Source organism: Rhinoraja longicauda, chromosome 29 (assembly GCF_053455715.1).
Source record: "Rhinoraja longicauda isolate Sanriku21f chromosome 29, sRhiLon1.1, whole genome shotgun sequence".
In the NCBI taxonomy this organism is placed as follows: Eukaryota; Metazoa; Chordata; class Chondrichthyes; order Rajiformes; family Arhynchobatidae; genus Rhinoraja; species Rhinoraja longicauda.
Genome location: NC_135981.1, coordinates 15,202,046 through 15,225,961, shown reverse-complemented (window position 1 = coordinate 15,225,961; position 23,916 = coordinate 15,202,046). Strand labels below are relative to the sequence as shown.

The window sequence follows — 23,916 nt, the reverse complement described above, 5'->3', positions numbered from 1 at the left end:
CGGATCAGGCAGCATCCCAGAAGTGAATGAACAAACACAATTTTGGATCGGAATTCTTCTTCAGACTGATTGTTCAGTGTAAGCCTGTTGACTAGTTATTTAAACAGTCACCCGTGTTGTATGAACCAAGTGTACATGTTTATTCCTATGGAAGGTGTTTACCGATGTATTTTTTAAATGGCATAAGCAGCCAATTCTTGTTCATTCAGCATAGAAACACGAGCATGCTATTAACAGAAAAGCAAACCCCTTTTAAGCTTTTATTAATATGTCTTTCACAAAATGTCCCAAGGCTCTACACAAGTCCTTTGTGAACAGAATTTGACATTGAGTAACATGAGGGAGTATCATTTGTGTCTACCTATGAAGGAATATCAGATGACTAGAGGCTTCTTCGAAGAGGAGATGTGGTGCCTAGAAATTCCACAGTATTAAATGTAAATTATGGAATTGAAAATGGATTTTTCTGGAGGGAACTGCTACATCCACCATTACCAGGTCATTTGGCAACAGTCCAGAAATTCAGCAGGGCACAGTTAGGCCTTGGTCACCCTTGCACTCCTGATACAACCTTCACATCAAACCCTCCATATGACCACCTCTTCCCACAGACCACAGATCCTAATTCTTCCAGGTTACTAACAACCACCCTAACCACAAGCATCTGTAAAGCCCTCATGAATGCACATGGACATCATCCAAAATAATCAAAAGGGGAAACTAACTACTTACAACATAAAAGGCTTTATGTTTGGAATAATGGAAGTTTTACACTGTGATATGACGTTCTACAACATTATTCCCTTATCATGTATCTATGCACTGTAAATGGCTCGATTGTAATCATGCATTGTCTTTCCGCTAACGTTAGCACGCAACAAAAGCTTTTCACTGTACCTCGGTACACGTGACAATAAACTAAACGGAACAGAACTGCTGCATTATTGCACTTTACTTGACCTTTCATGCGTTCAAGATCACAGTGAGGACACTCGCACACACACACACACACACACACTGAGAATAACAAATCTTGTGTCTATCTTCAATCCAAGCTTGCAACCCTGACTGAGGCACCAGACCTCCTTCCCCAACTCAGCCTCTCTGTCCTGGGGTGCATTTTCAAAGACAGAATTGTGCAACAGTATAGCCCTGGGGAATGTTGTAGAACAGGATCTAGGAGTACAAGTACATAATTCCCTGAAAGCATCGTCTATGTGGGATGTCCACTCGCCAATGCCGGCCCCACTAAAGTTCCTCTGCACGCATGGTGTGGCGTTCTCAAATAAACATTAACATTTGGTTGGAGACACAAGAAACTGCAAGACGCGCCACCTGTGGAGGGAACGGACAGGCGACGTATTGAGTCGGGACTGAAGAAATGCCGTCCGTCCATTTCCCTCCACAGGTGCCTCTTGACTGGCTGAGTTTCTCCAGCAGATGTTAGATGTATATGCGCACGTGCTTAACATGCTTGGTGAGCTTTGGTTGGGAATGGGGTGGGATTATCGCATTGTGGATTCCTTACACACAGCTTTGCGCACATCAGTATTAGACCCCCACCTGAATAACATTGTCTAAAAATCAAATAGGAATACAAATTATTCATTTCTAGCGCGCATTTAGCACTCCAATATTCTCTTCTGGGTAAAAACCATTGATCGTCAGATGACTAGGGGCTGTCTAGCTCAAAGCAAGTGACCGTGCTTTGCCCCTCAGGTATGTACATGATCGCGTCCACCTCCCCACCTCCGTTGCTGGGTTTCTGGAAATGTATTTGCAAATAGTCTTTCAGCTTCTCTTCATCCATTATGTCTGGAATCCCAGTAAACAGCACGCTCTTTCTGGAAATAATCTCACCAGCCTGAAGGAAAAACCAGAGTACAAAGGAAGATGCAAATAAGTTCACAAACACATGACGGAAATATTCAGCAAGTCAGGCAGCATTCGTAGGGGAAAGAATAGACTAGATATTCTTGCTATTGAGGGCGTGCAGCGTAGGTTTACTAGGTTAATTCCCGGAATGGCGGGACTGTCATATGTTGAAAGACTGGAGCGACTAGGCTTGTATACACTGGAATTTAGAAGGATGAGAGGAGATCTTATCGAAACGTATAAGATTATTAAGGGGTTGGACACGTTAGAGGCAGGAAACATGTTCCCAATGTTGGGGGAGTCCAGAACAAGGGGCCACAGTTTAAGAATAAGGGGTAGGCCATTTAGAACTGAGATGAGGAAAAACTTTTTCAGTCAGAGAGTTGTGAATCTGTGGAATTCTCTGCCTCAGAAGGCAGTGGAGGCCAATTCTCTGAATGCATTCAAGAGAGAGCTGGATAGAGCTCTTAAGGATAGCGGAGTCAGGGGATACGGGGAGAAGGCAGGAATGGGGTACTGATTGAGAATGATCAGCCATGATCACATTGAATGGCGGTGCTGGCTCGAAGGGCCGAATGGCCTCCTCCTGCACCTATTGTCTATTGTCTATTGCAGGAGTGGAGTAAGTTTCATTTCTTTCCCAGCTGTTATCAGGCACTGAGTCAGAGAGCGGTCCTGAGCTACTATCTATTTAATTGGAGACCCACGGACTAACTTTAATCCGACTTTGCTGGACTTTATCTTGCACTAAACATTATTCCCTTTATTATGTATCTGTACACTGGTGGATGGCTTGATTGCAATCACCTACAGTCTTTCTGCTGACTGGATAGCACATAACCTGTACAATAGACAATAGGTGCAGGAGGAGGCCATTCGGCCCTTCGAGCCAGCACCGCCATTCAATGTGATCATGGCTGATCATTCTCAATCAGTACCCCGTTCCTGCCTTCTCCCCATACCCCCCTGACTCCGCTATCCTTAAGAGCTCTATCCAGCTCTCTCTTGAAGAGAGCTGTACGTTAATACTATGGGACTATCTTGCTTGGGCCATCTTGGTTGGTATGGCCAAATTAGGCAGAAGGGCCAGTGTCTGTGCTGTGTGACTCGAAGCTTTCCACATGCAGCATAACTTCACTTGCATTAAAATCACCTCCACAAAGTTAGCAGAAAGTAAGAGATTCTATACCTCTATGCGCTCAATTTCACCATTAATAAATGGCGAGACCCTCAAAATGCACTTCTTGTTAATTCCTCGAAACACCACCTCATGAAACTCATTCTTTGTCAAATTCTCAGAAACTAGAAAACAAAATTAAAGGAATTAAACAGTTCAGTGTCCAAGTAATGCCTGGCGACCTTTTCCACCTCCAGTAGCAGTCACCCTCTGAATATCTCCAGAATCCTTCAGATATTCCATCCCAATATGGACTTTGATTTTGCACTATTTTGGTTATCAAGTATTATAGTTATTCATTTATTGTACGTGTATTACTAATTATTATATATTCAGCTGTGTTATGGTGTTAATGGGCCTGTTAAGATGCAGCAAGTAATAATTTCATTGTTTCATTGCCAGAACACATGACAATTAAACACTCCTAACTCCCTCCCTCGTTTGCAAGCTTGGGTTAGAATCTGCAGGAAGAGTTTGTGGTTTTCAATGTCCAGCTTCTGACTTCATGGAGACACACGTCAGATACTGCACAGATCAGAATCACACCTGGCCACCTAAAATTTATTATTAACTATTATTTCAGATGTCCAGCATCTGCACTTCTTTGATTTTCAGAAGACTTTTGGCCTGTCTTTGAAGATTTTCCATTTTAACTAACTAACCATTGGGGAAACTCTGATACTCAAAGCATCAGCTTGCATCCGGAAAGCATTTTTAGCAAAATAAAACATCCTAACCGCTTTACAAGGGAGGTAGAGCGGGATACCTTGTATTAAATATTGTGTTACCTTGTAGTGCCACCTGGGGGTGGCGATTGAACTTACTGATTGAACCTTCGTCACCAGAACTGGAACGATCACGTGACAGGGAGATGACAGTTGGAGTTGAGAAGCTCAGCTCAAGTCCACGAGTAGACAGACGTGTGGTGCTCCTCTCAACAGCAACAAGCACCTAACTGTTCTCTAACTAAGCGCGCGTGTGTTCGACCACTGTTTCGTTAATAAAACCCGTTTGATTCACGACGCTTGGTTTACTACATTGGTGTCCCGCCTTAAGCCTGCTCATGTCGACATTGATCAGCCGGTGCCCCGTCGTAGGGGATGGTGGCTTGGCCACCCACACCCACCCTCGCCTCTGTTGCTGGTGCCTCTGAGCACAGACCATATGTACACGCAGTCTGGACACCTTACTCAGGCCCCTGCTCGTTTTCATTCCTCCGGTTCTGGGGGGGGGGGGGGGGGGGGGGGGGCCATGTGGCGCCACCTGGGGGTCAAGCCACTTACTGATCGAACCTTCGTCACCAGAACTGGAACGATCACGTGACAGGGAGATGGCAGTTGACAGTTGGAGATGAGAAGCTCACCACGAGTCCACGAGTGGACAGACGTGTGGTGCTCCTCTCAATAGCACAAGTACCTAACTGTTCTCCTAACTAAGCGCGCATGTGTTCAACCACTGTATCATTAATAAAACCCGTTTGATTCACAATGCTTAGTTTACTGCAACCTTGTATTAACTAGCATAGCTGAGCTTCAATACAACCTCAGCAAATCTGTGTCAGAGTACACAATCTCCTCACAAAGTCAGAAAGCAGCTATGATTCAAAAACAGGTACGATGAAGGTGCTACAAGGTACTTATGAAAGTGTAAAAATCTGGAAACATTGGTCCAAATATATAATAAAAATGAACTGCAGGTGCTGGTTTACACCAAAGATGGACACAAAATGCTGGAGTAACTCAGCTGGTCAGGCTGAAGAAGGGTCCCAACCCAAAACGTTTACCTATCCATTTTCTCCAGAGATACTGCCTGACCCACTGAGGTATACCAGCATTTTAGGTCTATCTTTGGAGACCAATGATACTCAGGGTTCATGCATTCAAACCATGGGCAGTTGTAAATGCATATTCAACATATGCATGGATTTTCATAAAACTTTACATTTGATATCTTACTTTTTTCATCCACAAATGTAATCACCACGTTTCCAGAATCTTCCAAGAGCTCAATGCTTTTCACTTCCCCTCCATTGTGCATCTGCTTGCTGAAGTGGATTTCCAACTTGTCCAAGAGTTGGTCGACAGGAAGAATCCTTGGGATATCTGAAATCAGCACTTGATATTTGCAGACATGAGTTTGAATCTGCAGAAACAGTTTGAGTTTTTCAATGTTAAGCTGCTAACTTCATAGACAGATGCCAAACACAGTGCTGGTCAGAAATACACCTACCCGCGGAAAGCTCACAAGAGCTCTCAACGTAATGTTCATTGTGGACATGGAGAGGATGTTTCCACTAGTGGGAGAGTCTAGGACCAGAGGCCACAGCCTCAGAATAAAAGGACGTACCTTTAGGAAGGAGATGAGGAGGAAATTCTTTAGTCAGAGGATGGTGAATCTGTGGAATTCATTGCCACAGAAGATTGTGGAGGCCAAGTCAATGGATATTATTACGACAGAGGTTGACAGATTCTTGATTAGTATGGACGTCATGGGTTATGGGGTGAAGGCTGGAGAATGGGGTGGAGAGGGAAAGAAAGATCAGCCATGATTGAATGGCGGAGTGGACATGATGGGCTGAATGGCCTAATTTTGCTCCCATCTATATACTAAGACTCTTGTTTGTTTGTTTGTTTTTGACTGAACTACAGCCAAAATGGTACACGATAGCACAACAATTTTAGGCCCACCTTACTCACCGTCATCCCTTTGGTGCTAATGGAGGAAGTTTCATTGAAATCGGTGTTATATTTTTAAAGCTATTCACATTTTTAAGTTTAAACCTATCTCCTAGGGAGAAAGGGGGGAGGGAGGGACATGGAGGGAAGGGATGGGAGGGGGGAGGAGAAGAGGGGTTGAGGGGGATGGAGTGGGGGAGGGGAAGGGGGAGGAGGTGGTAGTGGGAAGGGGGAGAGGGAGGGAGGGGGGAGAGAGGGAGGGGGAGAGGGGAGGGTGCTGCATCAATGCAGGAGAGGCTTGGGACCAACGGGTCTACTTGGTCTAGTCACTTATAAACCTATGAACCTATTGTACAGTAGCTGACAGGCTAGAATCTGGAGACAAGACAGAGTAGCATGGGTTATGTAACAGAATCTACAAGACACTAGGAAGGGTCCAGATAGTTCTGTTATAGTACATGTTTTCATACAACGAATTGGATACAATGATATTGATAAATTAGGGAACACTATTTGTATTATGTGGGCCGAATTAGTTAGTACTGGATTTCAATTGGGAGATAAAGAACCACTCAAAGGTTACTTTGGGAATTGAGAAGCAGAAAAAAAACTGTCTTGGAAAAAGAACAATATTGGGGGGAAGAAAACTGTTCACATGTAGCCTCCCCACAGTAATTAACCATCATTATCTCTTAAGAACACAGACTGTCAATTTCACTGTGGGTGGCCGTTGAAGTTGGAAAGCAATCCATTCTATTGTCATGTGTACAATTATTAAACTATGTAACACACAGCCTTTGGAATTTTTAGTTTGTGATAATAAAAATAGACTTTTATCTATTTAGAAGACCTTTACTCCGGAACATCCTGTTATTTGTTACGGAGAGTCTGAAACTCACCAGCCTCTAGCCCCTTTTCACCATTGACACAATTGTGTTTAGAACATGATTTTCCGTAACATGACGTTTCTTAGAAATTCAACTATCTTGTTGCAGCAGAGATGCCTGTACATGGATAGGGAGGACTTAGAGAGATACTAGACCAAGTGGACCCGTTGGACCCAAACCTCTCCTGCATTGGTGCAGCACCCTCTCCTCCCCAACCCACCCCCCCCTTCTCCCCATTCCTCCTCCCTCCCCTCCCCCCCCCCTCATCCTCCCTCTTCCCCTCTCTCTCCCTCCCCTCCCTCCCTCGGAGATAGATTTAAACTAAAATCTGAATAACTTAAAAAATATAACACCGATTTCAATGAAACTTCTTCCATTAGCACCAAAGGGACGACGGTGAGTAAGGTGGGCCTAAAATTGTCGCGCTATCATGTACTGTTTTGGCTGTAGTTCAGGAACAAACAAACAAACAAACGAGAGTTTTAGTATATAGATGAGCAGGTGCAGGCAAGGTGGGACTAGCTCGGTTAGGCAACGTGGTCAGCATGGACAGGTTGGGCCAAAGGGCCTGTTTCCATGCTGTGGAGCTCTATAACTACAAGGGTGTCAATATTGCAATGACAGAGGCTTATTTCGACAGCCCAGAGATAAAAGAAAAGCTTTCATTTTTGCAGCACCTTCCGTGGTCTTGGGATTTCCTGAGATGGTTCACAGCCAGTCAAGTATGTTTGACGTGGATATGATACCATGCCTGGTGTCAGGACATATTCCAGGGGATGAGTACACAAATGGAATCAGTGCCAATGGAGCGTCAAACAGAAAAAGATGAGTCACTGACTGTGTTGCTTTCCAGTGAGCCTGGTGTGGACTCTTGCCCCTTGCCAGGGAAATGGACAGTTGAGACCCTTCCTCTGGACTGAAAGAGGGGACGAGGGATAGCCAGTATGAAGAGGCGAAGGGATGGTCTGCATTGGACTTCACTGATGTAGAGGCGAACACAATAGGGGGAGCACTGAATAGACAAGGTAAGAAGAGGTGCGTGTGAGTCTCTGCCTCGCCTGGAAGTGTTGTTTGGGCCACAGGATGGTGGTGAGGTTGGAGGTATAGGGAAAGGTGTTGCACCCCTTACATTGCAGAGAAACATGTCTGGGCAGGGGGAGGAATGTACAGTAGAGCAGAGCTGTAGAGGTTTGGTGTCAACGTTCAGACTTACCTCAATTTTTTCTACTGTGGGCAACTTCACAGGCCAAGCTTTTATATTAATTGCAATCTCTCCATTGTCTTCAATTTTAATTTTGTGATCTCTCATCTCTGATATCAGAGCAGCAACTGTAATAATGATTCAAAAATACAATTAAAAAAACTTACAAGGCCAGCCAATTTAATGCTTCCCACTATAGTTACAGGTGGAACAGAGAGAGCTGGAGTAAATCACCGGGTCAGGCAGCATCTCTGGAGAATATGGATAGGTGATGTTTTAGGTTTGAGACTCTTCTTCATTCTTCTATTATACTTCCAGAAAATACAATAAAATCATTCTAATCTGCATGAGAGATGCAGGAGCACTGAAGATAGACAAAGTGCTGGAGTAACTCAGCAGGTCAGGCAGCACCTCTGGAGAAAGGAATAGACAATAGACAATAGACAATAGACAATAGGTGCAGGAGTAGGCCATTCAGCCCTTCGAGCCAGCACCGCCATTCAATGCGATCATGGCTGATCACTATCAATCAGTACCCCGTTCCTGCCTTCTCCCCATACCCCCTCACTCCGCTATCCTTAAGAGCTCTATCCAGCTCTCTCTTGAAAGCATCCAACGAACTGGCCTCCACTGCCTTCTGAGGCAGAGAATTCCACACCTTCACCACCCTCTGACTGAAAAAGTTCTTCCTCATCTCCGTTCTAAATGGCCTACCCCTTATTCTCAAACTGTGGCCCCTTGTTCTGGACTCCCCCAACATTGGGAACATGTTATCTGCCTCTAATGTGTCCAATCCCCTAATTATCTTATATGTTTCAATAAGATCCCCCCTCATCCTTCTAAATTCCAGTGTATACAAGCCCAATAGGTGACGTTTCGGGTCGTAACACTTCTTCAGACATCTTCTGAAGAAGGGTTCCTTTTCTCCAGAGATGCTGTCTGACCCGCTGACTTGCTCCAGCACTTTGCATCTATCTTTGGTATAAGCCAGCACTTGCAGTTCCTTCCTACACATGTGCAGTAACATTGACTTCAATACAAACAGATTTCAGAAACTAAGTACAACAAACAGCTCGACTGGTATTTACTGCAACTGAATATCTAATCCCCACTAGAGTAAAACTCCAATAATCCAGCATTCCCCGTATTTTGGTGATGCTGGATTGAAAGATCATTTGTACTATCAGATTTTATTTTATTAATACTTCAACACACTTCTAATTCACTTTTTTTCAGATGTTACACAGAGAGATTTCAGTAATGTTATTCCCTTATCTGGACACTGTAAATGGATCGATTGTAATCATGTGTGGTCTTTCTGCTGACTGGTTAGCATGCAACAAAAACCTTTCACTGTACGCAGTAGCGCAGCGGTAGAGTTGCTGCTTTACAGCGAATGCAGCGCCGGAGACTCAGGTTCGATCCTGACTACGGGTGCTGCACTGTAAGGAGTTTGTACGTTCTCCCCGTGACCTGCGTGGGTTTTCTCCGAGATCTTCGGTTTCCTCCCACACTCCAAAGACGTACAGGTATGTAGGTTAATTGGCTGGGTAAATGTAAAAATTGTCCCTAGTGGGTGTAGGATAGTGTTAATGTACGGGGATCACTGGGCGGCACGGACTTGGAGGGCCGAAAAGGCCTGTTTCCGGCTGTATGTATATGATATGATATGATATGATACACATGACAATAAACTAAACGGAACAGCACTGCTGCATTATTGCACTTTACTTGACCCTTACAAACCCGGCAGGTTGAAAGGGAGCATGGGGGTCAGGGCGAGTGTGTGGGGAGTGACCAGGGGAGTCACTTGGTAAACCATTGGGATTCTCGAAGGGATGGTGAATGCTTTTCCTAATAGATGGTCTGCCATATATTAGTTAGTAGAAGTCAGGTCTAATAATAGAGTCTGAGGACAATCCCAAGAGATTTTATGAATGCATCAGGGGGGAAAAGGGTAACTAGAGAGAGAGTGGAATCTCATCCAGGAATCAAAGCGGTCAACTCTGTGTGGAGCCACAGGAGATGGGCAAGGTCCTCAATGAGCATTTCTCCTCTGTATTTACCGAGGAGAAAGACAGGAGGACAGAGCAAATTGGGGACAGACAATGGTAGTATCCTAATAACAGTCAGTGTTATGGTTGAAGAGGTGCTGACGGTAATATCGTGTATTAAGGTAGACAAATCTCCAGGGCCTGATCGGATATCTCCGAGGACATTGTGGGAAACCAGAGAGGAAATAGCGGGAGCCCTGGTTGAAACTTACAAGTTGTCTTTAAATACAGAAGAGGTGCCGGAAGACTGGAGGGTGGCAAATGTTGTGCCTCTATTCAAGAAGGGCTGCAAGGAAAATGCTGGTACTAGAGGCCAGTGAGCTTAACATGTGTAGTTGAAAAGTCACTAGAGACTCTCTCTTATGTTCTCATGTACTTTATAGGGAAACGAGATATCACTGGAACTGGCCAAGTAATAGGTCCAGTCCATGGATGCTGCCTGACCCCCAGTGTTACTCCGGCACTTTGTGTTTAAACCAGCTTCTGCAGTTCCTTCCTACACAAGATTGAAAGGCTGGTCAACCAATCGCTCCTTACATTCAAACAATACCATGGTCATTTGGAATCAGTTTGGAGAACCATTCAGTGTTTGTAGAGCATGATCCTTTAGCCTTGCTCAGGAGAATCCAAACTAAAATGGCATTGGTTGCAACGGATCCTTTCAGCTGCAGACTGAGTGATGGGGAAACTGTCCTACCTTTGACATCTTCGAATGTGATCAATGCGCTTCCCCCTTCAATTGGATACCGAATGCTAGGCTTGACATCGTATTTTCTTTCTTGGTCATGTTCTTCTGCTTCCTGACCAGCAAAGACCCATCTTTTCTCCGGCATACTTGAAGAAACCTGCAGAACGCCGGGAATGTGAATGCGATGGACATGCATAATAACAGCGTACCGCTTACGGTAAGTCCACAGGTTTCAACAGGGCTCCGTTCCTGGGAACTGTTCATAAGTTGGAAATGAACAAAAACAGCTCGTGGGAGAGTCACAGAGTCATAGACCTAGACAACACAGAAACAGGCCTTTAATCCTCCCTTGTCTATGCCAACAGAGTTGGCATTCTAGTCCCAGTTGCTTACATTTGGCCCCTATCCTCACAAACCCTTCCTATAGATATATCTGTCCAAATGTCCTTTCAAAGTCATAATTGTACACATTTCTATGTCTTCCTCTGGTAGTTCAATCCAGATATGGACAAACAACTGAGTGAAAAAGTTGCTCTCAAGGCCATACCCCTCATGATCTTGTACACCTCACTCGGATCACCTCAGCCTCTCACTCTCCAAAGGGAAAAGTCCCAGCCTATCCATTCTCTCCTTATAGGTCAAGTCTGTAATCCCAAGTAATATCCTGGTGAATCTCTTCTGCACCCTTCCCAACTTAGTTTTAGTTTCAGAGGTAGGGCGTGGAAACAGGCCCTTCGGCCCACCAAGTCAACGCTGACCATGGATCGCCCGTTCACACTAGTTCGATGTTATTCCACTTTCTCATCCTCTCTCTGCATACTAAGGGCGATTTACAGAGGCCAATTAACCTACAAACCCCCACGTCTTTGGGATGTAGGAGGAGACTGAAGCACCCGGAGGAAACCCACGCAGTCACAAGGAGAATGTGGAAACTCCACGCAGACAGCATCCGTAGTCGGGATCGAACCCGGGTCTCTGGCTCTCTGAGGCAGCAGCTCTACCAGCTGCGCCACTGTGACATCTACCAGCCGTGCCAACTTAATGACCATCCTTCCTGTCACTGGGCAACCAGAACTGCAAACAGTGCTGCATGTGTGGTCTCATCAACCACTAGTACAGCTCGAGAGGATCAGAGAAACAACTGAGACGGGGGAGAGAGCAGATGTGGGAAGAATGGCCGCCAGGCACAGTGGGTGGGTGAGGGAGTCTGTACAGTACTCCCAGCTCTGCCCGGCTCCACCGGGTCCCGGACTCTTGCGGCTCGAGGAGTGAGGGGAGAAGGCACAGAAATGCCCCGCTTCTACCCGACACGGGATGCCTGCAGCCCCACAGCAGTCAGCAAATCCACCCCTATTGGTGCCGCTGTTCTCCCAAATACTCGAACCTATGTACAAGGTTTTCACAAGTTGGTTCATATCCCAGGGACAACTTTATTAAGATGTGGATAGGGGACTATCAAGGCCTACAACTCCATGTTAGCAGCTATGAGTGACCAGACTGCTCTGAATGGGGCATCTGTCAAAAGTATTATTAACAAGGACAGTCCAGATATATAAAAACAACTATTCATTTTACGCAGAGTATTGGGAATCCTTTTGAGAAATAATCCCCAGGAAGAATTTCTTCTCTCCCAGCTAATTCAACTCTCCCAATCTAAGTTCATCTGGCTGGACAATTAGTTTCCTCACATTCCTACTGCTTCTTGTATTCTCTCAAGCCACCACCATCCACAGTGACCATTCCTGGGCATTAGCTAGTGCAGGTCATAGTCATAAGGCCATAGAGCTCAGAAACAGGTCCTTTGGCCCTATATGTCTATGCCGACCAAGATGCCCCAACTAGGCTGGTCCCATTTTACCCATATTTTGCCCATTCCCCTCTAAATCTTTCCTAACATTGTACCTGTCCAAATGACTTTTAAATGATGTTATTGAGCCTGCCTCAACTACCTCCTCTGGCAGCTCATTCCATACACATACCACCATCCATGGGAAAAGGTTGCCCCTCAGGTTCCTATTAAATCTTTCCCGTTTCGCATTAAACCTGCGCCTTCTTGTTCTTGATTCCCCTACCCTGGGAAAAAAAGTTCTGTGCATTCACCCTTTCCATTCCCTCATGATTTCATACACCTCTATAAGATCACCCCTTAGCCCTCCCTCTCCAATACGAGGAATAACATCCTCACGCCCAATCTCTCCCTTTAGCTCCAACCCTCGAGACCTGGCAACATCCTCCTAAATCTCCCCTGCGCTCGTACCTGCTTAAAGTCTTAGAGAGAAGTAAACCTGAGTCTTATGGGGAGCGGCTGATTCTGAACAAATCCACTGAGGAGATTATTCTCTCTACCTGATGGACTAACACATTGTTATTTCCGTCTTACCTGCAGTTGTAACACCATCTTTGCATTCAGTTCATCGAGTTTGGTTATTTTTTCCTTTACTGCATTCTGCTTCTCGGTAACCATTTCAATTTCAATTTCTACCTCATTCAGTTTCTCCTACAGAGTAGCACACACAAGTTCATTAAAAAAAAACGCAAAATCCTTTGTGGATGCTTTCAGCGGAAGAGAGGTAGGCTCAGGACAGAGGTTCCACTCCTGGGTGACGCACATGCTCACGAGAACTGCATGTGACAGAGACATAACTCATGGCAACTGAGAATTTTCATTCTGCCAAAAGTAATGAGTAAACAGAAGTGGAAGGCAATTCCAAAATCTCAGTCCGAATTTGGGAAACTGCATCAGCTGCATCAGGGCGGCACGGTAGCGGCACGGTAGCGGCACGGTAGCGGCACGGTAGCGGCACGGTAGCGCAGCGGTAGAGTTGCTGCTTTACAGCGAATGCAGCGCCGGAGACTCAGGTTCGATCCTGACTACGGGTGCTGCACTGTAAGGAGTTTGTACGTTCTCCCCGTGACCTGCGTGGGTTTACTCCGAGATCTTCGGTTTCCTCCCACACTCCAAAGACGTACAGGTATGTAGGTTAATTGGCTGGGTAAATGTTTTTTTTTTAAATTGTCCCTAGTGGGTGTAGGATAGTGTTAATGTACGGGGATCACTGGGCGGCACGGACTTGGAGGGCCGAAAAGGCCTGTTTCCGGCTGTATGTATATGATATGATATGAAGGTGTGCCAGTTGTAAGATGCATAAAAAGGGTGTTCTGACCTTTCTGCCCTGAGCCTCCTCCACTGCCAGAGTGAGGCCATGTGCAAACTGGAGAATACAGCACCTCATATTCCGCTTGGGTAGCTCACAACCCATCATTCTCCAATTCCAAGTAATTTCCATCCTAAACCCTCTCCTCCAGTGTGCACACATTTCCCCCAACACTTCCCACCAACCCAGTCACCCTGCTCCTACATATGCATATCTCCCACCCCCGACCTACATTCCCCTTTTAACCCTCCTCTTTCCCCTCACCCTTGTCCTCTTCCACCTACATCCCTTCTTACAGATTTGCATTTCATTCCTCGTCTTCTCTCATTACCTGACACCCTTGTCTCCTTTGCACCTCTAGCCTTTGTCACTTACTCCACCCATCCGTCAATCAACTCCACCCCCACCTCACCTTTACCCATCTATCACTTGTGTAGGAAGGAACTGCAGTTGCTGGTTTAAACCGAAGATACAACTCAAAAAGCTGGAGCAACTCAGCAGGACAGGCAGCATCACTGGAGATAAGGAATGGGTGACGTTCCGGGCCGAGACCCTTCTTCAGACTGGTTAGGGATAAGGGAAACGAGAGATATAGGCGATGAGAGATAAAGACTGTCTTTATCTACCTGAAGCGGGGGCTACCTGAAGTGAAACCAGATTGTCCGGCAACATTACAGTCTGGTTTGGGAACAGCTCTGCCCAGGACAGGATGGCCCTGCAGAGAGTAGTGCATTCGGCAGAACGCACCATGGGAACTACACTCGCCCCCCTGCAGGACCTATACATCAGGAGGTGTAGATCGAGAGCAAGCAAGATTATGAGGGACCCCTGTTACCCCAGCAACGGACTGTTCCAGATGCTACGGTCAGGCAAACGCCTCCGCTGTCACGCTGTGAAAACGGAGAGGATGAGACGGAGTTTCTTCCCACAGGCCATCAGGACTGTTAACTTTTATAACTCCAGGGACTAATTTTTGTCTTCTCTATATTAACATTATTAACTTTATTTATATGCTGTAACTGTAATTCTTTTTTTGTGCACAATCCGCAGGCATTGCCACTTTCATTTCACTGCACATCATGTATGTGACAAATAAACTTGACTTGACTTAACTTGAAGAACAATGATTAAAAGATATGTAAAAAAGTAATGATGATAAAGGGAACAGGCGAGAACCTAGTGCGACTTGGGTGGGGGAGGGATAGAGAGAGAGAGGGAATGCGGGGGCTACCTGAAGTGAAGCCTCTCCAGAGATGCAGCCTATCCTGCTGAGTTACTCCAGCTTTTTGTGTCCATCTATCACTTGTCAGGTTTTGACTTGCTCCAGCCACCAAACACCATGCACAGAGTGGACACGTGATTATTTCAACATTTTCCTGTCAATTAAGCGCGACCAGTCGCAAATAAATATAAACACAAAGTTATGGAAATACCAACCTGAAGATTTAGGTTCTGAGTTGCATCTTTTAATTTGTCATCCTTAATGCAGTTTTGGAAACTTTGAATACGGGCATTATATTCTTCCGTTGTCTCTTCGATTTCTAGTTTTGCTGTGAGCAAGACTTTCTTGTCGTTTAGCATTGCATTATAACGGGCCTAGTAGGATTAAAAAAAGTGCTTCATTGCAGAATCCCTTTTGTGGACCCAAGTGCTTTGGAAAATTGCAAATATTTAGGAAAGGAGGCAAGGGAACTGTAGTACATGCGTATCATGTTCACTGCATTCTACTTGTTACATCTAATGCATATTGGTGTTAATGGAGATTCTTTCTGACTTAACCAGCCCCTCCCAGTTCAGTCTCACTCTAATTTTCACTAAGCTTCAGCACATTAGAAAAAGATTTCAAACTCTTTCATTTCCTTCCTTTCTGCGCAATCAATTCTGTCAGATCCTACAAGAGGCAGCAAAGTTGCAGGGACACTGTGTGATGTTTCATCAGAGAGGAAGGTGACAGGCCCATCGATACTTTGACCACAAGCTTGATCGTGTCTTCAAGAGGATCACCTGATCCATTTCAATGGTCAATGGTTTCTTTATTGTCATGTGTACCAGGTACAGATATATATATGTTTTGCATATAGATCTGCAAGATTATCCCTGTATATAAGCACAATTGCCCCGGTCAGTACAGAATGCACAGAGCAGCCCACCGGGTCCATATGCAAGAGCCATTTCACTGCTTTGTCTCCATTTCTCTTGACGGACTTAGAAAGCTAAAATCTATCCACCTCAGGCTCAATTACATACATCAAATGACGGTGCTCTGGGGCAGAGAATTCCATATATTCACCACAGTATCTCATCTCAGTCCTAACTTGCCTAACCCTCAAACTAAGGCTATGACTATTGGTTCCAGGTTCTCCAGTCAAAAGAATCAGTCTCTCAGATTCCACCCTGTGGTCCTTCAAAAAGTCTATCCAAGTCATTAATATCACCACTCGTTCTTTCAAAACTCCAGACACCTTTGCCCTTCACCTTTCCTCTCGGGACTACACCTCTAGTCCAAGGAATCATTCTAGTAAATTTTGTTGCCTCTTCTCTGAGGCAAAAGATTCCTGCCTCCAGCCTACCCGTAAACAGACTTTTACAGGACTTTATCTTGCACTAAATGTTATTCCTTCTATCATGTATCTGGACCCTGTGGATGGCTTGATTGGAATCATGTAGTCATCTGTCGATGGGTTAGCAAACAACAAAAAGCTTTTCGCTGTTTCTCGGTACATGTGACAATAAACTAAACTAAACTAATCAAAGCCATGTCATCTTATCGAAACGTATAAGATTATTAAGGGGTTGGACACGTTAGAGGCAGGAAACATGTTCCCAATGTTGGGGGAGTCCAGAACCAGGGGCCACAGTTTAAGAATAAGGAGTAGGCCATTTGGAACTGAGATGAGGAAAAACGTTTTCAGTCAGTGAGTTGTGAATCTGTGGAATTCCCTGCCTCACAAGGCAGTGGAGGCCAATTCTCTGAATGCATTCAAGAGAGCTAGATAGAGCACTTAAGGATAGCGGAGTCAGGGGGTATGGGGAGAAGGCAGGAATGGGGTTCTGATTGAGAATGATCAGCCATGACCACATTGAATGGCAGTGCTGGCTCGAAGGCCGAATGGCGTCCTCCTGCACCTATTGTCTATTTCAGCAAGATTTCTTTATTCATATTCTCCAAACTCTCATGAAACACTTTCCATGTGACTTCCTAACTGCTTGCAGCACCTGCACAGTAACCTTGTGAGACTCACAGGAACATTACATGCATCTAAGAATGCTCAATTGAAATTTCACTGGATTACTGAACAGAATGCGCTTTTCTCGAACATATTTATAGTACACTGAGGAATTCATACGCTTGACAATTAAAAAATACCACTTCACTCTGACCTTGCATCCTTCTATTTCCTGTTGCAGCTTTTGCAGATCATTCATAGCAGGCTCCTGTAGATCCCTGAAAGTGTCCTGTAAAATAGAAACAGCCATGTGCGCAATTTTGGGACAAAGATAGAATGTAGTCGGAGACAGTAAGACTGGGAAGGGGGAGGGGATAGAGAGGGAAAGCAAGGGCTATTTGAAGTTAGAGAAGTCAATGTTCATACCGCTGGTATGCCCATAACTGCCCATGCGAAATATGAGGTGCTGTTTCTCCAATTTGCGATTGGCCTCTCTGACAATGGAGGAGGCCCAGGACTTCAAATAGCTCTTGCTTTCCCTCTCTATCCCCTCCCCCTTCCCTCTCCCAGCAGTCTTACTGTCTCTGACTACATTCTATCTTCTTTCTCCTTTGACTCCTCCCACTTCCTCCAAACCAGAGGCGTAACTATGGGCACTTGCATGGGCCCTAGCTACGCCTGCCTCTTTGTCGGGTACGTCGAACAATCCCTGTTCCAGACGTACACTGGCCCCATCCCCGAACTCTACCTCCGCTACATCGACGACTGCATTGGTGCTACCTCTTGCACCCATGCAGAACTCACTGACTTCATACACTTCACCTCCAATTTCCATCCTGCCCTTAAATATACCTGGACTATCTCTGACATCTCCCTCCCGTTTCTGGACCTCACCATCTCCATCACAGGAGACAGACTAGTGACGGACATTTACTACAAACCCACCAACTCGCACAGCTATCTGGACTACACTTCTTCCCACCCGGTCCCCTGCAAAAAGTCTATCCCCTACTCCCAATTCCTCCGTCTACGCCGCATCTGCGCCCGGGATGAGGTGTTTCACACTAGGGCTTCCGAGATGTCCTCGTTCTTCAGAAAACGGGGCTTCCCCTCCTCCATTATAGATGAGGCTCTCACTAGGGTCTCTTCTACATCCCGCAGCTCCGCTCTTGCTCCCCCTCCCCCCACTCGCAACAAGGACAGGATCCCCCTCGTTCTCACCTTCCACCCCACCAGCCAGCGGATCCAACATATCATCCACCAACATTTCCGTCACCTACAACGGGACCCCACCACTGGCCATATCTTCCCATCCCCTCCCCTCTCTGCGTACCGTAGAGACCGTTCCCTCCGTAACTCCCTGGTCCACTCGTCCCTTCCTACCCAAACCACCCCAACCCTGGGCACTTTCCCCTGCAACCGCACGAGATGCAACACCTGTCCCTTTACCTCCCCCCTCAACTCCATCCAAGGACCCAAACAGTCTTTCCAGGTGAGACAGAGGTTCACCTGCACCTCCTCCAACCTCATCTATTGCATCCGCTACTCTAGATGTCAACTTATTTATATCGGCGAAACCAAGCGCAGGCTCGGCGATCGCTTCGCTGAACACCTGCGCTCGGTCCGCATTAACAAAACTGATCTCCCGGTGGCCCAGCACTTTAACTCCCCCTCCCATTCCCAGTCTGACCTCTCTGTCATGGGCCTCCTCCAGTGCCATAGTGAGGCCCGCCGGAAATTGGAGGAGCAGCACCTCATATTTCGCCTGGGCAGTTTGCAGCCCGGTGGTATGAACGTCGACTTCTCCAACTTCAGATAGCTCCTCTGTCCCTCCCTTCCCCTCCTCCTTCCCAGATCTCCCTCTATCTTCCTGTCTCCACCTATATCCTTCCTTTGTCTCGCCCCCCTGACATCAGTCTGAAGAAGGGTTTCGACCCGAAACGTCACCCATTCCTTCTCTCCCGAGATGCTGCCTGACCTGCTGAGTTACTCCAGCATTTTGTGAATAAATACATTCTATCTTTGTCCCGCCCACTCCTCTGACATCAGTCTAAAGAGCGGTCTCGACCTGAAATGGCACCCATTCCTTCCCTCCAGAGATGCTGCCTGTCCCGCTGAGTTACTCCAGCATTTTGTGTCTACCTTCAGAGGGTGAATCACCTCGGGTGCTGACTTGCACGTAGGGCAGCTCAGATAGTCGGTGAAGTTTATGCATCCTTACACTCTCCATCAAAAACAAAAATGGACATGGTGAATCTGTGCTCTGACACCTTCATTACAGCACAAGGTCCACATAAACATCGGAGACTGTACGGCACAAATTCACTGAACCGATTCCTGGGAAGAAGGGAATATCTATCCTTGGAAGGGAGGTTGAGTGAAATGATCTGTGCTCCCAGGAGTTTAGAAGAATGTGAGATGGTTTATACAGGGTTCAGAGAAGATTGCTGTCAATTTTTTCAGCTGGAATTTAGAATCAGGCAGAACCTAATGCTAAGTGTCTAGATAGGTAAGACGATGAGGTGATGAGGAAATGTTATACCAGGGAGAAGGCAATTCTGGATTTAGTGTTGTGTAATGATCCTGATCTGATAAGGGGACTAGAGGTAAAAGAGCCATTAGGAGGCAGTGATCACAACATGATAAGTTTTACTCTGCAAATGGAAAGGCAGAAGGGAAAATCGGAAGTGTCGGTATTACAGTATAGCAAAGGGGATTACAGAGGCATGAGGCGGGAGCTGGCCAAAATTGATTGGAAGGAGGCCCTAGCAGGGAAGACGGTAGAACAGCAATGGCAGGTATTCCTGGGAATAATGCAGAGGTTGCAGGATCAATTTATTCCAAAGAGGTGTAAAGACTCTAAGGGGAGTAAGAGACACCTGTGGCTGACGAGGGAAGTCAGGGACAGCATAAAAATTAAGGAGAGGAAGTATAACATAGCAAAGAAGAGTGGGAAGACAGAGGATTGGGACTCTTTTAAAGAGCAACAAAAGTTAACTAAAAAGGCAATACGGGGAGAAAAGATGAGGTACGAGGGTAAACTAGCCAATAATATAAAGGAGGATAGCAAAAGTTTTTTTAGGTACGTGAAGAGGAAAAAAATAGTCAAGGCAAATGTGGGTCCCTTGAAGACAGAAGCAGGGGAATTTATTATGGGGAACAAAGAAATGGCAGACGAGTTAAACCGTTACTTTGGATCTGTCTTCACTGAGGAAGATACACACAATCTCCCAAATGTTCTAAGGGCCGGAGAACCTAGGGTGATGGAGGAACTGAAGGAAATCCACATTAGGCAGGAAATGGTTTTGGGTAGACTGATGGGACTGAAGGCTGATAAATCCCCAGGGCCTGATGGTCTGCATCCCAGAGTACTTAAGGAGGTGGCTCTAGAAATAGTGGAAGCATTGGAGATCATTTTTCAATGTTCTATAGATTCAGGATCAGTTCCTGTGGATTGGAGGATAGCAAATGTTATCCCACTTTTTAAGAAGGGAGGGAGAGAGAAAACGGGGAATTATAGACCAGTTAGTCTGACATCAGTGGTGGGGAAGATGCTGGAGTCAATTATAAAAGACGAAATTGCTGAGCATTTGGATAGCAGTAACGGGATCATTCCGAGTCAGCATGGATTTACGAAGGGGAAATCATGCTTGACAAATCTACTGGAATTTTTTGAGGATGTAACTAGGAAAATTGACAAGGGAGAGTCAGTGGATGTGGTGTACCTCGACTTTCAGAAAGCCTTCGACAAGGTCCCACATAGGAGATTAGTGGGCAAAATTAGGGCACATGGTATTGGGGGTAGGGTACTGACATGGATAGAAAATTGGTTGACAGACAGAAAGCAAAGAGTGGGGATAAATGGGTCCCTTTCGGAATGGCAGGCAGTGACCAGTGGGGTACCGCAAGGTTCGGTGCTGGGACCCCAGCTATTTACGATATACATTAATGACTTAGACGAAGGGATTAAAAGTACCATTAGCAAATTTGCAGATGATACTAAGTTGGGGGGTAGTGTGAATTGTGAGGAAGATGCAATAAGGCTGCAGGGTGACTTGGACAGGTTGTGTGAGTGGGCGGATACATGGCAGATGCAGTTTAATGTAGATAAGTGTGAGGTTATTCACTTTGGAAGTAAGAATAGAAAGGCAGATTATTATCTGAATGGTGTCAAGTTAGGAGGAGGGGGAGTTCAACGAGATCTGGGTGTCCTAGTGCATCAGTCAATGAAAGGAAGCATGCAGGTACAGCAGGCAGTGAAGAAAGCCAATGGAATGTTGGCCTTCGTAACAAGAGGAGTTGAGTATAGGAGCAAAGAGGTCCTTCTACAGTTGTACCGGGCCCTGGTGAGACCGCACCTGGAGTACTGTGTGCAGTTTTGGTCTCCAAATTTGAGGAAGGATATTCTTGCTATGGAGGGCGTGCAGCGTAGGTTCACTAGGTTAATTCCCGGAATGGCGGGACTGTCGTATGTTGAAAGGCTGGAGCGATTGGGCTTGTATACACTGGAATTTAGAAGGATGAGGGGGGATCTTATTGAAACATATAAGATAATTAGGGGATTGGACACATTAGAGGCAGATAACATGTTCCCAATGTTAGGGGAGTCCAGAACAAGGGGCCACAGTTTGAGAATAAGGGGTAGGCCATTTAGAACGGAGATGAGGAAGAACTTTTTCAGTCAGAGGGTGGTGAAGGTGTGGAATTCTCTGCCTCAGAAGGCAGTGGAGGCCAGTTCGTTGGATGCTTTCAAGAGAGAGCTGGATAGAGCTCTTGAGGATAGCGGAGTGAGGGGGTATGGGGAGAAGGCAGGAACGGGGTACTGATTGAGTGATCAGCCATGATCGCATTGAATGGCGGTGCTGGCTCGAAGGGCTGAATGGCCTACTCCTGCACCTATTGTCTATTGTCTATTGCAGCACATTATAAACCTTTGGAATTCTCTCCCATTGATGCAGGCTGATTTATTTTAGTTTAGCTTTGAGATACAGAAATGGAAACAGGCCCTCTGAGTCCACACTGACCATCATTAATTGTTCACACACTGGGGGCAACTACAGACCTACAAACCTGCACTCTTTGGGATGTGGGAGGAAACCAGGGCACACAGAGCAAACCCACACGATCACAGGGAGGCAAACTCCACACAGACAGCACCCAAGGGCAGGATTGAACCAGGGTCTCCGGTGCTGTGAGGCAGCAGCTCTACCAGCTGCACCACTGTGCCGCTTTTGTGTTGACTTAATTTAGATCAGTAGATTTTTGGAGAGTATGCAAATGAAAATAGACAGTGAAGAAGGGTCTCGACCCGAAACGTCACCAATTCCTTCTCTCCTGAGATGCTGCCTGACCTGCTGAATTACTCCAGCATTTTGTGAATAGACAGTGATCAGGTAGGAAAGCAATAGACGCATTTCCTTCCAGTCACAGGTTCTGCCTCAATGCCGCTGAATGACGAAGCAGTGTTAGAGGGCTGCCCTGGCCTCTACCTGGGTCTATTTCGTCTATTCTATCAGTTCAAGAACTACTGACTCACCCATCCAATTACAGCATTTGCCAATTCCATGGTGTAATTTCCACAGCTTCACGATTGCAAACCTATCACAAAGATATTAAGTTTCACATTAAATCTGTCAGCAGCAAGTAACCAACCCGATGTGAATGTAGCCCATGGGAGGGGGGGGGGGGTACATTTTGATACCACAGGTCGAATAGTGGCTGGAGGAGTAAAGCAGGTCACAACTCTGGCTCCTTCTGGCAAGGCACTGCCCGGGAGAGCAGCTAAATCTGGGTCCCGGCAGCATTTCAGAACCGCCTGGATGACACTTGACTCGCCCAGGCGATGGTCCTCGTGGGAGGGGTGGGAATGGGATGAGTACGGGGAAGGCGCCCCTTTCTAAAGTTGTTACTGTGATCTTTTATGCTCACGCATTACAGAGGAGCGAACACTTCACGACGCAGCGCAATGGAAGTCGCGGCTAAAGGTCGCCTTCAGAGCAAGTTACTACACGTTATTTTCTCAGGACCTTTAACACTTTCAGTTTCGATTCCCCGTCGTCGTCGTCCCCCCCCCCCCCCCCCTCCCGCGATCGGTACTTCTGCTCTCGATACATTCCCATAAAATACAAGTGGCCAATTTTTTTTGTTGCAGATTACAAGTTCCCGGTGTGTGGCATTGACCCAATAGACAATAGGCGCAGGAGTAGGCCATTCGGCCCTTCAATGTAATCATGGCTGACCATTCTCAATCAGTACCCCGTTCCTGCCTTCTCCCCATACCCCCTGACTCCGCTACCCTTAAGAGCTCTATCTAGCTCTCTCTTGAATGCATTCAGAGAATTGCCCCCCCCAAACCCCACACCCCAAGGACCAGTTACGGAACTGTAGCTCCTGGGTGCAGTATTGATCTCCCCGCATAAATCTTGCGCCCCTAACAAATCAAACACTAAGCATGGCACAAAGTCGGGGACTGGGGGCAAAGTCGGTCCACATTTGGTGGGATTGCGGTGGGTGGAAAACCCAAGGACTTACCCCGAAAGCAACCTTTTCTGTTGATTGACGAAGCAGCGATCAACCCGACAGCTTCCTGCAAAGTGAAACTAACACACACACACACAGAGGACCTTCCTGGGGCTGCCCGGTCGTTCACGGCGCAATGTTTGACACCAGATCCAGAGACGCCGGTCCCAGTGCGTGCTCCGACACTCACTTCAATGCCAACGACCGACTCTCTGTGCAATCGTGCACGGCTCCCTTGATTCACCGTGACAAAGCAGCAAACGCTGGAAACAGGGCCGTTTTTACAGCATTATGGGCCCCCGGGCAAAGCAGTGTACTGGGGCTCCCACCGTTGCTCTCCCCCACCCCCCTTTCCCTACCAGCCCCCCCCACCCCCCGTCGTGCCGGCGAAAAGCACTTACCGAAAAGCACTTAGCGATGGACTTAGGGTGCTACATTGTTGCGAAAAGCACTTCCAGATCGCTGTGAGAAGCACTTAGTGACCGAAAATGTTGCGAAAAAAAGCACTTACATTTTTA

At 46.3% G+C, this 23,916-nt stretch overlaps 1 protein-coding gene across 3 annotated transcripts; it reads right to left on the bottom strand.

Annotated features, from left to right (window-relative positions):
* Positions 1-252: 252 nt before the first annotated feature.
* ifi35 (interferon-induced protein 35) lies at positions 253-23,625 on the bottom strand. 3 transcript variants are annotated; one of them, XM_078424736.1, is made up of 10 exons: positions 23,411-23,624; positions 22,416-22,477; positions 17,094-17,168; positions 15,150-15,308; positions 12,938-13,054; positions 10,567-10,714; positions 7,828-7,943; positions 5,008-5,194; positions 3,065-3,177; positions 253-1,864 (listed from the first exon to the last, which is right to left on the bottom strand). In XM_078424736.1, exons 2-10 carry the CDS (start codon positions 22,443-22,445, stop codon positions 1,673-1,675), a joined length of 1,137 nt encoding a protein of 378 aa, XP_078280862.1. In that variant the 5' UTR covers positions 22,446-22,477; positions 23,411-23,624; the 3' UTR covers positions 253-1,672. The 3 variants fall into 3 exon arrangements, with proteins under 3 accessions (XP_078280862.1, XP_078280863.1, XP_078280864.1); XM_078424737.1 differs by lacking the exon at positions 23,411-23,624 and adding an exon at positions 22,808-22,897; XM_078424738.1 differs by lacking the exon at positions 17,094-17,168 and having other exon boundaries at positions 23,411-23,625.
* Between the last annotated feature and the right edge of the window lie 291 nt (positions 23,626-23,916).